Below are 17104 nucleotides of genomic sequence, written 5' to 3'. Positions count from 1 at the left end.
GCTTGATTAGCATCATTATTTGTTTATAGTTCTAATTGCTAATGGAGTATTTGATCTTTCAGATTGAGGATATTTATTGTTTATCTAGTTTCGTTGTAAAGGGTTGATAGAAAGATTATATAAAAATCATGTTTATTTAAGACAACGTTAAAAACACACAATGTTTAACTATTATTAACTATTATTCGAAAAACGTGAAACATACTGAAGTAAAATGTAAATATAATTAATGTTCCTGAGTTAAATAGGTTTCATTCAGTAGTCTAAGAATTCTAACGTATCGCCATAAAAACGGTCGAATAAGGTCAATATAACCTTAAAAATAAGCACTGTGCTCTAAGAAGCTATGGTTTCTTACAAGGTAATACAGAATTTGAAATGTAACACAGTTAAAATTAAATATTTCAACAATTTCACATTATGACAAGGGCATTGTTCAAAACACATCAAACCAAAGAGTAAAATGATGGAATTAAATAACAATTTGATTCACATAATTGCATTATATTGTTACATAGTTTATCGAAGTAGACAAAATTCTAGCCTAAATTGTATGGAATCGCGATCACTACAATATTATTTGCTTTTAAAAGCTTTCGTTTAGAGACATTTTTCTGTTATTAATATGAAATTATCGTCTTTAACTCACATACATCATTACGAAAACAAGAATACGTTGCACTAACACTGGCTTCGCAGGTAGAATTTTTATCCGGATAAAGAATCTGAAGCAAGATTTGATTTTCGCTTCTCTTATGGTTACAAAGTTCACTGCTGACGTCTATATTTACCCTTTTTAATTTTAGTATCAGTTTTAATTTTTTTCCATTATTCTTTGTTATTATGGGCTACCAGAGGACTGTAAAAAAATGCACATGTTTCTATTTAATTGCTATAATTGACTCATTGGAAAATAACAAGAAATGAAATGAATATACAGCAAAATACGTACCGCTCTTCAACGTGCCCTACATTTTTCTTCCCGTATGGATGAAAATTGAAACCAAATGTTTATTATTTTCTAACACTGCATGAAAATCATCACATTGCCTTAGATGTAAACAGTACGCAAAAAAGCTCATTTGTGCTCTAAAGCGGGAATGGATCAATCATTCCCGCTCCCTAATCAGCTGATTTCACTGTTGGAGTTTTTACACCAACCACAGCCACGGATCCAGTACGTTAACAACCTTTAAGCAAATAACATAACCTAAATTATATTTATATACAGCTAAAAAGTTAATCTTTGTGATATGATAAATTAATTATGGTGATAGGAAAAATCTTGTGTGTAACACTCAAGCGGATATGAGGTACTTCGTGCTCTTTTTTAATATACAAGTAGCTACTTCGTTCATTTACAATTTTAAAGTTTTATGTTTTAAAACTATCATAGAATTATTGATAGAAAAATATCGAAAAAGAAGACCAATATAAAGTTGCAAGAAAATACGTCAGTATATTGTTAAACAATGCATATGTTTACCATTTAGTCAGTTTAGTCGATTTGCTCAGTTGCTCGTTGAGCAACTGACTTTGCAGCATTAATATCCGTAATCCATAATAATTAAACCACTTGACCGAATAGCCAAGGACGCCAACTTGAGTAATTGAGAACCTAATTATCTGGAAATGACTTTTAATTATTGCACTCATATGCTTCAAAACTTGACCAAACGCTAGCTTAACATCATGAAGTGAGATAGGTTTCATGAAAATATGATTGTTAGAGTTCTGTAATCGGCGGGATTTAAACCCGGGAATTCAGTATAGAAGTACAAGACTAACCACTTGCCAGCTGCACCTAGTAAATTCGAGGAGTATAATTTACTTATAAGCCAATACAACTAAACGTCTTTATGAAACGGTATAGGCGATCAACAATATGTTTTGTAACAAATATTCGTTTTTTTAAATAAATTGAATAGATGAATCCTTAACAGGCTAATCTATGGTTTAGTAGTATCAAACACATATTAATTTAACTGTTTGCCTTTTTATCCTAGAAGAAAAAAAAACATCCCCAAAGGTATAAACCAATATATATTCCATCCTAGATGTAAATAAAAAATCCCTTAAACATTTTAGTGCTTAAAATACTGTAGTAAACCTCACTTAATTATATACGAGTATTTTTGTTTTTTTATCAACACCACTGGTTAACGTTTCTTCTAAAGGAACGGACCACACTCTTTTATGAGTTATAATGTAATATACGCTATTATACACAACTTTGGAACCTTATAGTATTTTCAAATAAATCGTTGGAATTGAGTTGTTTGTACGGTAATTTACTTTTAAGACTCTCACTAAAATACAAAAAATTACTTAAAACTCAGCAATAATAAAAGGCAAGCTATAAAAACCCTGTTTCGCATAGCTTTGCTGAAATGTCAAAGCATGTAAAAGGAGATCTACCAAAAATATAACATGTTACTTACTCTATAAAGTCCATGGACCCGTGTTTTGTACAAAGGTACCATTTTTGAGTTCCGAATATACGTCCACATTACAAACCGCTAAAAACATCAGCCTTCTGACACTAAACTGCACAGAACTGCACCATGTTTAACCAAGAAGAGAGGACTTCACTCAGAGAAGAAGACGCCATTCATAGCTCGTCCAGCCGCTAATTCTCACTGATTATAACAAGTTTTTCCTTGGAGTCTTCACTTGTCCGTCATCTTCAATGTTTTATTCCACCCACAATTATTGATATCGACATAGGAAATGTCACAATATTATCACGTGGGGAAAACTGCCGAAAAACGTGAACTAACATAATCACCAAGTGTGGAAAGATACACAGACATTACACTTAGGTGAATTTCTTTATCTGCTTGACTCAAAGGACTTTTCCTCGAGAAATTATCGAATGGGATAACAATAAAAAAAAAACGAGAGACATAAGCCGCTTGTTATTTGGAAAACAAAAGAAATATTTCCAACTAGGTGTTTTATGTCATAATGTCCAATGATAATTTATTTCGTATGATAAGATGTTTTTCCTTTCTATTTTTTATGGAAATAAACTCGTTTATTGGTGTAATCAATGTCACGAAATATTCCATCACTCGCCAATGCATTGTTTCGTCAAAGATTGAGTTAGTTAAACGACTTATCAAAGACTTATGAAATCAATTGTTTTACGACGAGTAAAAGTTTGAAGGTAAAACAAAGTTTAAGGTGGGTTTTAGAATAGTGAATGAAAAATTGTAAATACTTGTTATACTATTAGAGGTTATGTGTTATTTTTTACAAAGATAACGTTGTGTATGTAACGATGTAACTGACCCCTTTAACAGGCTTTGTGTGGTATATAAACTTTACTCATAAGAAATTATAAACGTAAGTTCAGCCAAGCTTAATCAATAAACACCTGCTCTCTGTAATGTTTGCTTCTAAAAAAGGATGAAGGAAAAATTAATTGGAATTTAACATCAATATAAAGTGAAGAGTAAACAATCTGCAAAAACTAATTGTAGTATTTATGAAAAAGGTTCTTCCAAAAAAGGTTAGAAAATATTGGTTATTGAATTTGGTCGCATGGGGATGAGAAAAAGATGTAGTACTAGAACCTATAATATCATGTCTACCACTGTAGTCATAACTATTCTTTGGGCAGAATCTGTAAAACTTTTAAATGTAGTATGAGAAAACGTGTTTTAGCTCCAATAATATTATAACACTGCTTAACTTAGTCAAACGTTAAAAAATGCCAAATATTTATCTTCAAGTTCTCAGTTAAGTCCTAAGGCAAATTCACAGTCTATGGATAAGATAGATAGGTCGTATTTGCAGGACAACTTCAAAGGTTCCGAAAAGTCAACAGACATCGGTTGAAGCAAATCTTGGAGATAACGATGTTAGCGAAAGTGAGAAACTTGTTAATCAAATAAAGTCGATGATAAGACTTTCCTAGCTCTAACGTGAAAAAATCCATTCTGTTCAAGAAGTTACTATCAAGTTTATTCATTGGTCATCAAATACTTATTTTACAAAAAGGTCAAAATATTCATGGGCAATTCTCTCTACATTCATGGGCAATGGTTTCTCTACATTCTTTTGTAGAAAGTAAAATGTTCTATCGAAGCTGGGGAATTTTATTACGAAAACTGCTAATTCATTACGACAATGAATTATTCTTGGTTTTCTTGAAAGTTATTTACGTTGAGGTTGAAGCTAAAACTGCAGCCGCAGAGCTTTTTGTTCATGTTAGACATTAGTCAATACATTTTCATTTTAGGGGGATATACATGTCCATTCCAAAACAAGAGTATGCATACACTATGACGTGCTCTAAGCTCTTTGTATGGGAGTAAATATGGTGTAAAAGACGAATGTATCACTAAAATAACAAAGTTTTCTGTTTTCAATCTTTTATTTGAAACTTCCGACTTTCCAAGCGCCCAACAGCTTGTTGTACGAGGGTGGGTTTTTAAGTAAGGGGCCGTTTTTGTGTATAAAACCGTAGTTCGATAGTACGCCACTGGCATAATGTATAATTTGTGTACAGAATGACACAATTTTGCAAAAGTCCTGTAGTTGAGGATTCGATAGTTTTTAAAATTGTAAGAACACAAAATCAGCTACAGAGCTGCAAATTACATAATTCTGTTCATAAAAATTATGCCAATAAGTGCAGAGGAGCCTCGTTGCGGCGTACACGTGAACTGCACTTAGAAAACCGTCCTCGTATATACCGGGTGTCCAAAACCACCCGTACACCCCTTTAAAAACGATGGAAACCTTTTCTTACAAACAACAAATAATACAGAACTAGATAAATTGGGCACGGTCTACCAAATGGTGATATTTTCAAATCCAAAGTCACACTGGAAGTGGCTTTTTCAGACCGGAAGTTGACTTTTTTAAATATAAACTACCAATTTTGATTACAGAATCAGATTCTACTTTAAAAAATACATAATTATTGTCTAAAACATTATTTGAAAAAAAAATTATTTTGTGCCTCTAATACCCTATTAAAGTCAATAATTTTGGGCCATTCATCTGCCAAAGTTACTTGAAACAATAATAGAGAAAAACAAATAACAAAGATTAAATAAAGACATATGATGAATAGAATCAGCTGTTTATTGTAATCACCTTAGTAATTGAGTAACAGCTAGTATCCACATTGCTTAATTTATTTTTTTTTATAATTGGTTTTTACCACTTTAATGTAAAAACAAATGATTTATTTTCAAAATAAAATTAAAAACCAAGCAATGTGTAGACCAGCTGTTACTCAATTACTATAGTGTTTACAATGAACAGCTGATTCTATTTATCACATGTCTTTATGTAATCTTTGTTATTTGTTTTTCTCTATTATTGTTTCAAGTAACTTTGGCAGATGAATGACCCAAAATTATTGACTTTAATAGGTTATTAGAGGCACAAAATAAGTTTTTTCAAAAAATGTTTAAGACAAAAGTTATGTATTTTTCAACGTAGAATCCGATTCTGAAAACAAAATTGGTAGTTTACATTTTAAAAAGTCAACTTCCGGTCTGAAAAAGCCACTTCCGGTGTGATTTTGGATTTGAAATTATCACTATTTGATAGACCGTGCCCAATTTAGCTAGTTCAGTATCATCTTTTGTTTGTAAGAAAAGGTTTACATCGTTTTGAAAGGGGTGTACGGGTGGTTTTGGACACCCGGTATATACCACACCATTCAAACCTTCTTGAACTATAACGAAACTCTTTGATATCCACTTCCATTCTATTTCGCTTAAAAAATATAGACCAAAATAAGGCGATCTGCAAAATATTCATAGCAACTAACTAGTTTTGTTTGAAATTGTTATGACCTAACCTCAAAAACAAATAATTAAATGGCGAGCTGGTGAGAGAAAGAAGAAGCAACAATGATAGGTTCACAGACTTGATAACCTCATTGCATAAGCGATGGTTTCGATAACATTTCCACTCTGCGCGCACACACAACACTTCTGTGTATAATCGGTCACCTACCGATGTCTCGCCACATGGGGAACCGATTAATCGATCAAACGATAAACCGATCAACCGATAAACTAACAATCGGTACTCATGTGAATGATTACTAAATGACTTCGCTACGTGCAATCGAATTAAATTAATAATACGTTTACATAAAAAAATACAGGACCTTTTCCGTTATACTTATATAATTTGTATACAGTATTACTCACTTTAATTTTGAAGTTATGTATCGGTTCTAACCCAATCCTACCCAAAATAAAATATCCCAATCCTAAACAAAATTTGTCAACATGTAAAATCATGTCGTATAACGTAAATAAGGTATAAAATGTAAATAATTGTCTAACAAATTGAAGACCAACAAGTCTATGAATATTTGATGAAACCCCAAAGGTTCAAGGGAAAAGAAATTTACAAAGTTGTGTGTGTTTGGTAATTGAGATGAACTAAAATGAGAATTGTAAAATATGAGTATTGGTAAACTTAAAATGCAGAAAAGGCTCAAATAAATCATTAGAGTATACATAACGGAATCAAGTTTCGATCAGCTGATTTATTGTTATCATCCACCTTTCTGTTGGTAAATGAACAAAATTTAAAAACAATTAACTCACAATAGATTCAACACATGAAGCATCTCTACACAATTGTTCACTTCTCGATTTTCAGGTGTTTGCATGATTAACATCTGCACATTTATAGTTAAACAACGGTAAATACAACATACCTATTAAACAAGAGCCAGATGAACGCACAACCGCTATCTACTGGCGGAAGACAATAACTTGGTGTAGAGACAATAGTCCAATAGACCACGTGTGTAAGAGTGAGAGAGAGATAGTGAGATAGAGCTCGATTTGCATCAGAAGTATAGAGCAGTACATGGAAAGTTACGTGGAAGTAAATTTAAATTGAAAATAGAGATTTAAACTGTACTAATTGACAGAAATAAAGTGAGGGATGAGGAACTGATGAAATAAAGACGATTATTTTTTATCTCGGGATCATAAGTTATCACTTGCCCAGGAAACTGGCAACATTGATAGTGCGAATCTGCTTTAAACCAACTTGAAAAATATGGTTTTATTTCGTGATATTCGCTAGTTTAAATACCAATCAAATCTTGAGTTCTATTGCAAATGTTAAGATTTCTTTGAAATAATTATTTATGGGGTATTGTCACATAAGTAAGGACGTTTTGTTTTAGAAAATCTAATTGTTACACATCTTCTAGCCATTTCTGTTTTAAAATTCTAAAATGAGAAGCTTCTAAAGCAATATTAGTTATATTTTCTAATATTAAGTATTGACTATAAATTATACAAAAACTTACCTACATTTAATTCATGTTGATCAGAAAATAAGCACAATACCTAGGTACCTAGAAAGTTATTTAATAATATTTATATTCCCGGATATCTAAAAAACAATATATGTTACCATATCATGGACGCCGAATTATAAAGAAAATTAATTTAATTTGTACGATTGATATAAAGAGAAAGGGAATGTGAAAAATATGTTTATTCATGGTCTAAATAATAAATTTTCAAAACTGAGAGTTTAAATGGTTTTGCGAAAAATACTCTTATATAGTAAACAGTTAATGGTCTTCGGTAATTACTTACTATGCCAGCAATCAATATTATTACATTCTCATTGCAGTTTCTACCCATTTGATAAATGAGAAAAACTTGTAAGGCTTGTTAGAAAAATTTGTAATGTGTAAAACTTGTAAGAAAAAGTTGTTTTTGGATTGTGAAAAACTAAAGTCTGGCTTACTTAAAAGAATAACAGCATCCATGCAGCATTAAACAGCATTAAAGCAAGTAAGCTAACTGTAAAAAACTGTAAGAAACAAAACCTCAAAACTCCTTTAAGAGAACACAATACCACAACAACACATGCATGTCACATCAACGCTAACGCCTTCGCGATAAGATTCAACTCAAGGGTTGGCCATTAGATCATCTTATACAAAAACTAGATAAGCAAACATTGAAGAAATGCATAGGTGATGGACATGCGGTCTTGATAAACTGTAAACAAGACCCCTTGAACCTTCCAACTACGACCTTCTAGATACTTCTTCCGTGAAAATGTTGTTTGATTATGACGGATTCATATTTGATCACTTTATTCAACCCATAAAGGTGATATTTAAAATATGTATAGCAACATGTACTGGGTGGTGAAAAAGCGTACAAATTGTACCGTTACAATCAAATGGTATATTTTGTAGATTAGGTTATGCTTGAAACTGTTTCAGTAGGTTGTATTGCATCTCACATATCGTTAAAGATTAGTTAAATTAAACTGACCTCATCATGTTACAAAATAAGTCTTTGCAAGGTTGACGTTTTAGCCAACTTAAATCCAGTCAAAAGCGATATAGATGGATTCAACTATTTCGTAAGTATCAGAGTGTACTTATATTCCATCAAAATTTCAATCATATCCGTGGATCTTCACAGCTTGCTCTACACAAATAAAGCTATGAGTAAAAACATTTATTTTTAGGATAAATTTTATTCCTTTCCTCATTTTCGTCGCGTTGAGGGAATCATTTTATCAAAGGCAACCGTTTACACAATTAAAATCACAAACTGACATTGAAATCAACATTAAAACCATACAAGACAATAAAAAATGTTTCAAATATAAATTAGAAATCCGAATCCGTAACATTTACAACAATATTGAGCTTATAAGTTACTCCAGTATTAAGTGGAAACTATCCATTACGTTGAGGATCATTAAGTTTCACCATTAATTTTTGGACACTAAAGTAGACCTCCCATCAAAATGGACCGGTTGTACAGTACTCGGTATAATACTGCAGTTTAATATTCTATTTCTGTTACACTCATAGTTGTATATAGTGGTAATCTAATGCGGTTTAATATTTTATTAAAATCATATAGTCGAATAAGCCATTTACAGTTTGCGTTGGTACCAAAATAAAATTAGTTGTCTTCTTTAATTTTGGTTACCATGATATTTGGTTGTACATGAAAGATGCTCACCTACGTTTTTAGTTCAGCTTGGTCAAAAAGTGTTCAACAGTAATCTTTTTGTATTCAAAATAGTCAAAAGCAATCGATAATTGACGCTCTCTATCAATGGCTCAATTCAACAACATTTTTTTTCAGTGAAAACTTTAAGATGGGTATTGGATGGTTACTATACCGACCACACCGATAAATCGTCATCCATATTAGATTTTAATTAGTTTCAATAACGACATCTTCCTAACCTAACATAACCTAATTTTGACCTAAGGGTGGTTAGGTTAGAAAGATGTCGTTATTGAATGTCAGTATAACCTAACCTACACCCCTTAGAATAGGTTAGGTTATAATTATTAGGTGCGGTCGGTATAATACGTAAGTACCATTGGATTTATACTTTTTTCAACAAAGGTTTCACTTACGAACTCCCAAACTCAAGAAATCATCAGAGCGTTGTCGATTGTCTAGTGTAGATGAGCCAAAAACTATGTACAAACCTGTTGTAAATCGCAGCCGCCGCACTCGCGATACATGTCTGCCTGTCTGTGAGTTTCAAGTGATACACTGGGATTGGACAGATAACCTTACAACCAGCGATCACTGGTTAATGACTACCTCCCATCAGCCTTGGGTTTTCAACCTACTTTTTACCGCGTTTTTTCTATGGGTTTAAATTTAGCTGTGCAATTGATGAGTAATGTGACATAATTGATTGGATCATTGAATGTATTACTGATCAGTTAATTTTAGAATTAGATGAGTACCAAAAAGTTTTCGAGATGTTTTTGAAATGCTTATAAATAAATGCTTTAAACATAATATTAGTGATTATAGAGTACAGTACCGATAATAAATCTCGAATAACATATTTACGTTATACTGTATAATGGTTAGGGTACCACGATGTTAAATACACTACTATTGTCATCTTGGAATATACCTGTGCATCGGCGCAATATAAGAATTGTACAGATTATTGTTACGTTAGCTTAGAGTAGTATGACGTGAAATATAGGACGTCACTCGTCCGGTAAACATTTTTTTCAGGACCAGTAACGTAAAATACCGGGTGTCCACAAAGTCTTGGTCTGATAGCATTAGAGATACAATTAACTTGTTTTGAAGGGAATTTAATCAAGTTTTATTTAACGAAATTGTTGACACATAAACACAGCAGATTGACAACAATACAGTTATGATTCAATACAATAACAAATCAGAAATGGTGAGTTTAAAAGAGAAATCACAGTTTGTTTCGTTGTTTCACGAAACCCAATCCCCTATAGCAGTTCAACGACTATTAATTTAAGTGGGAAGGTTAAGAGACACAATAATTGTAGAATTTGGGGGAGTTAAAATCCCAGAACCGTGATTGAAAATGAAAGGGTCAGTCCAAAACTAAATCTTTGGTGCGGTGTAATGCATGATGGAATCATTGGATAATATTTTTTTGCGGAAGAAAATGTAAATGGGTTTGTTTACTTGGTTATGTTGGAGTTTTATTTAGTCCCTCAATTATAAGAACTGCAACTTCTAATAATTTTCCAGCAAGACGGCGCTCCGCCTCATTGGGCTAAATGTGTGAGGGATTTTTAAAATCTTCTCTTCCCCGGTCGCTGGATCGGGCGTAATGGCCACCTCGTTCCTTCGATGTAACCCCCATGGGTTTCTTTTTGTGGGGATTTGTCAAGGACACTGTCTATTTCCGGTTCATATTTACACACACTTTCAGGAGAGATTCAGGAATTCTGTGGCGTCTGTAACTCAGGATATGCTGACTAAAACCTGGGACACATTGAAAAGACGTGTAGAAGATCTGCAGGCCACTGGAGGCGCACACGTAGAGTTGTGTTACGTTTGTTATAAAATCTTAAGAAGTTGCCTGTTGTATATGTAAATAAATCTTTATCCTACTATCACTCGTTTTCATACTATGCGGTTTCCTTATCAGACCAAGACTTTGTGGACACCCTGTGTACTAGCTATTTCCACCTTATTTGATTTTACTTAAATATTTGATGTGGCATAAAAGATTGACTCGTCATATTAGTTTGACGTCGTTGACGTTAAGTCTGCATATTCGACAGAAATTAGTAATCTACATCGGCACAAACTGACGTTGGCTCCAAACTATGTTTATTCTCATACAAAACTGGCGACAACTCTTTAACACGAGCATTGAATGTCCACTTAGTAGATCGAGTGAAAAGGGATTCGTTTTGTGCAGGTAGCATAGTTTTTTGGCTACATAAGTTTCTAGTATCCTTATCCATAGCTTTTTCGTGATAGTACAAGGTAAAGAAGGACAATTTCCGGGATCAATGATATTGTTAATTACTGTATATACTTGTGAGTAACAAGGAAACACCTTATCAAATCACCTAACCTTGTGACTGTATTCAATACAATATCTCTGGCCTACAAACCTCGTTGCAGACGTTCATTGCTAAAGTTATTGAATTTCTTAGGAATAAAACTTTCTTTTAGATTAAATAAAAAAATAAGTACGAGTTCGTAGCCATAAACACAACAAAGAATAAATATACGTAAACACAAACATGTTAGTATTTGTTTTGTTACTGTACATTTAATTCACAATCATTGAATGAGCATAAATATGCATTTTCATTCTTTATAACCGTTTGCATTGAATATACGAAAAAATAGGGACGGAGTCTCTAAAAAAACTATATACATACTTAAAATGAAAGTGTTAAAAATTTGAACATTGAACTTTTAAACTTCAAATTCAACATGGTCATCCGTTGACCGTTTAGTACACACTAAGCACGCTGGGACCCTGAGTCCACCCCTTCATACAATACAATACAAATACACACTCCGTTCTCGTGTTTGATTTGTTAATAGAATAAAGTTTAGCCAAAATTGAGCCACGTCAGAGATTTATGCAGTAGAATTAAACTTTAATTCTTAAAAACAATTTTTGCAATCGTGGGAAACCGAAAAAACGACTTATCGCGGCATTATACAGGGTGATATAAGTGCTGTTTTATTCGAAAGTTATAAGAGATATCAAAAATTTTAAATTGTAACTGCCTTGGATTTTTTTTAATTGTCAAGTTGAAATTAGCCGCCATTATTAAGAAAGTAAATGTCATTTTAACACTTTTTTATCCTTAGTGTTTTTTCTCTAAAGCTCTAAAATTACTTGCAGTGTACATTCTGCGCCACGTAGCTCCTAAATGAGTAAGTTTAAGAGAGAAAATGGTAAGAGTAAATAAGTCTTAAAATTGCATCTACATTCTATAAACCCCATAAAATACATTTACATAGTTTTCTTATTTTAAAATTGTCTGCCATTTTTGAAAATGGTGAACATTTTTGAGATAATGGAAACAATGTTTTTTAGGTAGATGCAATTTTAAGACTTATTTAATCCTAGCATTTTCTCTCTAAACTTAGTCGTATATGAGCTACATGGCGCAGAATGTACACCGCAAGTCATTTTTTTAGTTTTAACACGCTGTAACTCCTAAATGAGTAGCTTAAGAGGAAAAATGCCAAGAATAAAAAGTTTTTAAATGACATTCACTTTCTAAAAAATACTGCCCATATTGAAAAAATGGTGGCTAACAAAAAAATCATTAAAAAACGGCTAAAAAACAAAAATCCAAGGCAGGTACAATTTAAAATTGTTTATATCTCTTATAACTTTCGAATAAAACAGAAGCAAGTTATCAGTGATCCACTTGTTGGTGTTGAAGCACTATAATCAATGACAATTGCTGGGACTCGCACCCTTCAAAGATAACTATTAAACACTATCTACCAATTGTATTACCGTCTCAGCCTATTTAGAAGGAGGATTCAGATGTTAAGTGGGACGCAATGGTGGGACGTACTTCCTAATACAACTACAATATAGTTTTAAAAGTTGGATGGGCCTCAACAATCATAATAGGCATTTAAATATACAGTATGCTAAAATGATTATTTCACAAATTTTCCTGTGAAAACATTTGATTTTACCTACCTTGATGGGCAACGTCCACTAAATAACATGAACTCACTACAGCAAAAATAAACTTCTAACAAAGAACGGTTTAAATGTATGACCTAAGTAAAATCCAATACATGGATTGTATTAATGACTTTGTAATATAAACTTCCGAACAAAAACTACTCCAAAGTCTACCTAACATACATTGCCCACAAATAAAACATGACTAAATTTTCGCAACTTAATCCTTCCCGTTTTAAACGACGATGTCACATCTCCATATAGAAGATTCCCTACAGTATACGATTGAAAGAAGAATATCCGTTAAAAGATACAGGCTTAATGTCAAAAATTAGTTATTGGTTGATTTAATGTAAATTACATTAATATTGTGAATATAGCTTTTCACATAAGAATGGCGACTTTATTTAGGCCTACGCGTTTAAGAAAAGTGTACAGCAATGCATTATCTGTAAGGTATATTATTTGGTTTATTGCTTGCTTGTGCCCCTGCATGGTTTTGCTGCATTATTTTGTATTTTTCCGTTTTTGCAGTTGTTTTTGGTTTTCTGTATGACGTTGCGCTGTCGTTAGATTGATGCATGAGTCAAGATTGGACTTGAGTTTTTTTTTTTAAGAATGACAATGCCTATTGTATTATTTGTACAGAATGGCTAATAAAATCATTAAACATTGTATACTTTATAATGCAATTAGACCACTCAGAAAAAATAACCACTACTATGTGATATAAGAACTGTAAAAACCCCTTCAGATACCTTACACATAGGTGAAACGTGATTTACAACAATGGCAATTAAATGAATTTGGGAAATATAGCTCCAAATCAGCTGACACCCATTGTCTCGCTCACACCAGGTGCTGAAGTAGCTCTCCCGTCTATGGACCAGCTGTCAGTTTATTTAAGAAAACAGCTGCGCGTTTAACTGAAAGTGCTACTATCTAAGTGCTATCATATTTTCTTTACCTTTTTCATACCGCAGCGTGCGCCAAAATAACTAGTAATGAAAACGTTGTATTTTGCTCATTTTCAGTACTGTTTATATCGGCACATACTGTATGATTGTTTCACAGTTTACACAGGTTGTTTTCATTTTAACTTACTAGCTAAAGAATCGGTATATTAAAAATTTTGCGATAATTTACGACATGGTTACCTCAATCAAAAATGTTATAGTGATAAACTATTATCTTTTTTCTAAAACATGAAAAACATTGGAAATAAAAAAATTACTTAAGGGGGGTGTCTGAAATTGGATATTCGGAGTGGGTGCTATTGAAGAATATTAAGACTCCGACTTTTTATCACACCTCGACCGTAGGCTCGTTTTCGTCTTTTGTATGTGAAATTACTTCGTATGTCGCCGCTAAAGTTAATTTGTTTTGGCCTTCGACGAAGGTGACTGTGAAAGCGTAGTGTTAGGGCTCTATTCATGGAGGATGGACATGGAATCAAGCCAGAAGGAAGAGTCCAGTCCCCTTCCTTGGACGAATTCCAGAACTACTGGAACTAAAATAAAGAGGACTAGAGCACAATCATCAGTGCAACGTCAACTAATGGATCAATTTAAACAGCCAATGAATCAGTTTCGAACGCCTTCTTTATAAGGTTGTTGATGTATATTTTTCAAACGTTTAATTTCTGAGATAATTTTAGATACCGTAGTGGTTCATTTGAAATTGGAAAACATGTCTGGGATCCAGTAAAAAATATAGGCTACACCTAGCTGTATATAGGCCTACCAGTTTTATCTTTGGAAATGTAAACTCGATTATGCGCTCAGTATTCTTTTGTAATGTTATTTCCTTTTTAGATTTATTTAGTTTTTGAATCAGTCGAAGACCTTTTATGAATGTTAGCCTACCCTACCACAAAAAAGCAGCATGATTTGTCAATGTCATAATCAAGTGATTCTATTTTCATAAACAGATTATGGTTTAAGTCAGAGCAGTTTAAAAATCCAATTAGTAATGTATTCTTTAGGTAATGAACAATGGTAGCTTTCTTTAAATAGTTCAATTGCAAAAATTCATAATCAACAGATAAGTGCATTTTGATTGTACCATTGTTTTTGTTTGATTTTAAGTTATTTAAATGATGCGAAATTCTGCACCAGGTTACAAGCCAAACGCTTCTAATTGCGACATTTCCGCTCAAAGTTCAACTATTTTCGGATTCTTAACATCTGTCGTGGTGTTTTGAATATCTAGGTATGATGTAGCCTATATTTAGATAGTAAGTGAATGTCAATTTACTTTTAAAATTTTAAGCGTAAAAATTAATATAATGTTGAATATATTTTGTAGCTTTAAATGGTTGGGAACTCAAAAAAAGCATTTTAAAACAAACAGATGGAAACTTACTAATGCAACACAACTCATTTGAATGAAATCGCTCATCACTAAAAGAAAAACACAATCATCAAAACACAACAATGCAATTTTGAGGTTATGTTCTTATAATGACATTTTTACAACTAATTTTAAGCAGATAAACGTTTACTTACAAGAGTAGTCTGGTATTCATGATGGATATTTAGTTTCCCGTTGGTCATTTTTGGTGGTTTATTTCATGAAATCGGGGAAACACGCATTTGCCGCGATCGCACAAACCGGAACAGAATAACAACTGATCAACGGAACCGAACGCGAGAAAATGCTGTTTCAGCGACAGAAGACAACTGCCACCTACCGGCGACTGGCGGAACTATTACTCTGTCAGCTGATAGCAGATTAGTCATGGGAATCAGCTTATCTGTATTTCAGACGGCGGCAACAGTGATAAGCAAAGTTAAACGTTTAGTTTCCAATCGATTGGCCACAAGGCTTGACTTTGCGGCTGTGATTCAAAGTGATTGCCAAGCTATCACACACAATAAATTGTTTAAACAATTAGTAAAATAAAAGCAAAAGGTGTCATAGTTTTACCACCCAAGTTGCTGTAAAATTACAGGATTGTATTCAAATTTAATACCAACTATTATTTACACACTTCGAATTTCAAGATTCTCACAAAGCAACACCTCTCTTTCATTGTCTGAACAAGATAATTTGCCAACTCATTAAAATAGATTCTGCTTGAACCTGATTTTGACTAACAAAATTGCATCATAAGCCACAGTATTTTATATGAGAGCAGTGCCAACCAACGTGCCAACAGACATGTGTATTGCAAATATGAATGAACAAAGTTCTTTGGCTTCTTGATACCTTAAAACCAAATAACATGGTCCAAGACCTACTCTTACTGTAAAGACAACAGCAATAGCATATATATCTATATATGCTTATATAGAACTTATATATCTATTCTTATTGATCATTGAAGTTATTTATTGCCTTGACTGTAAAATATCACATGCACTTTAAAATCAAGATGATTGTGTATTTCAAAAACCTAGACAGAAAATATTTTCAAATCTTACAAAATAAACACAATAAAATATAGGTTTGAGGGCTGTAAAATCAATTTCATGATGTAAACTGCTATTATTACAGCAACACTAAAAGCTATTGCTAAAAAATAATGACCTCTGCAAGGTCATGTTAATCTCCAATGCTTGATATTAAAGTCATTACGATAGAATGATTAATGTACAATTAATTACAAAACCACCATAATTGGCAACATGTTTACTACTTATTCAATTAAATATTCTCCTATCTAATCTTCATCTACTCATCTGATATTTTGCAGTCCCCTTAACATGGTTTTCGTTATCATTTAATTTAAATGCTGATGAAACTATTTTTTTTAACAACCAAAATCGATCAAATTATGCAAATTTATTCAAGATGTTGTCAAACCTGCACACTATTATACAGGGTGAGTTTTAATTGTCCCCCCCCCCCAACTTTTTTCTACATTTTTTCAAATATCAAACCCAGACCACCTTTAAAGTCTCGAGTTGATCATGTCCTGTGTGTGCCTCCTGCCCTGTAGTGGTTGGTCATGCCCTGTGTGTGCCTCCTGCCCTGTAGTGGTTGATCATGCTATGTAGTGATTGTTTATGTCATGTAGTGGTTGGTCATGCCCTGTGTGTGCCTCCTGCCCTGTAGTGGTTGGACATGCCCTGTGTGTGCCTCCTGTCCTGTAGTGGTTGGTCATGCCCTGTGTGTGCCTCCTGCCCTGTAGTGG

The 17104-nt window shown here is 33.0% G+C and overlaps 1 protein-coding gene across 2 annotated transcripts in view; it reads right to left on the bottom strand.

Annotated features, from left to right (window-relative positions):
* The window catches only part of LOC128989625 (chloride channel protein 2-like), a 97213-nt gene extending 81696 nt beyond the window's left edge, over positions 1-15517 (bottom strand). The window contains exon 1 of one of the 2 annotated variants that reach the window (XM_054411572.1): positions 15474-15517. Coding sequence is in view for 1 of the 2 variants with exons in the window: in XM_054411571.1 (XP_054267546.1) it covers positions 9482-9517 (36 nt within the window). In the remaining variant the exon portion in view is untranslated. Of the gene's footprint in view, positions 1-9481; positions 9529-15473 lie in introns of those variants that run through there. The other variant, XM_054411571.1, reaches the window with a different exon arrangement.
* Positions 15518-17104: the final 1587 nt, after the last annotated feature.

Source organism: Macrosteles quadrilineatus, unplaced genomic scaffold (assembly GCF_028750875.1).
Source record: "Macrosteles quadrilineatus isolate MER2022 unplaced genomic scaffold, UCM_ALF_1.0 Scaffold_3__2_contigs__length_128488019, whole genome shotgun sequence".
Lineage (NCBI taxonomy): Eukaryota > Metazoa > Arthropoda > Insecta > Hemiptera > Cicadellidae > Macrosteles > Macrosteles quadrilineatus.
Note: the sequence above shows the minus strand (reverse complement) of the source record. Positions and strands in the feature narration are given on the sequence as shown.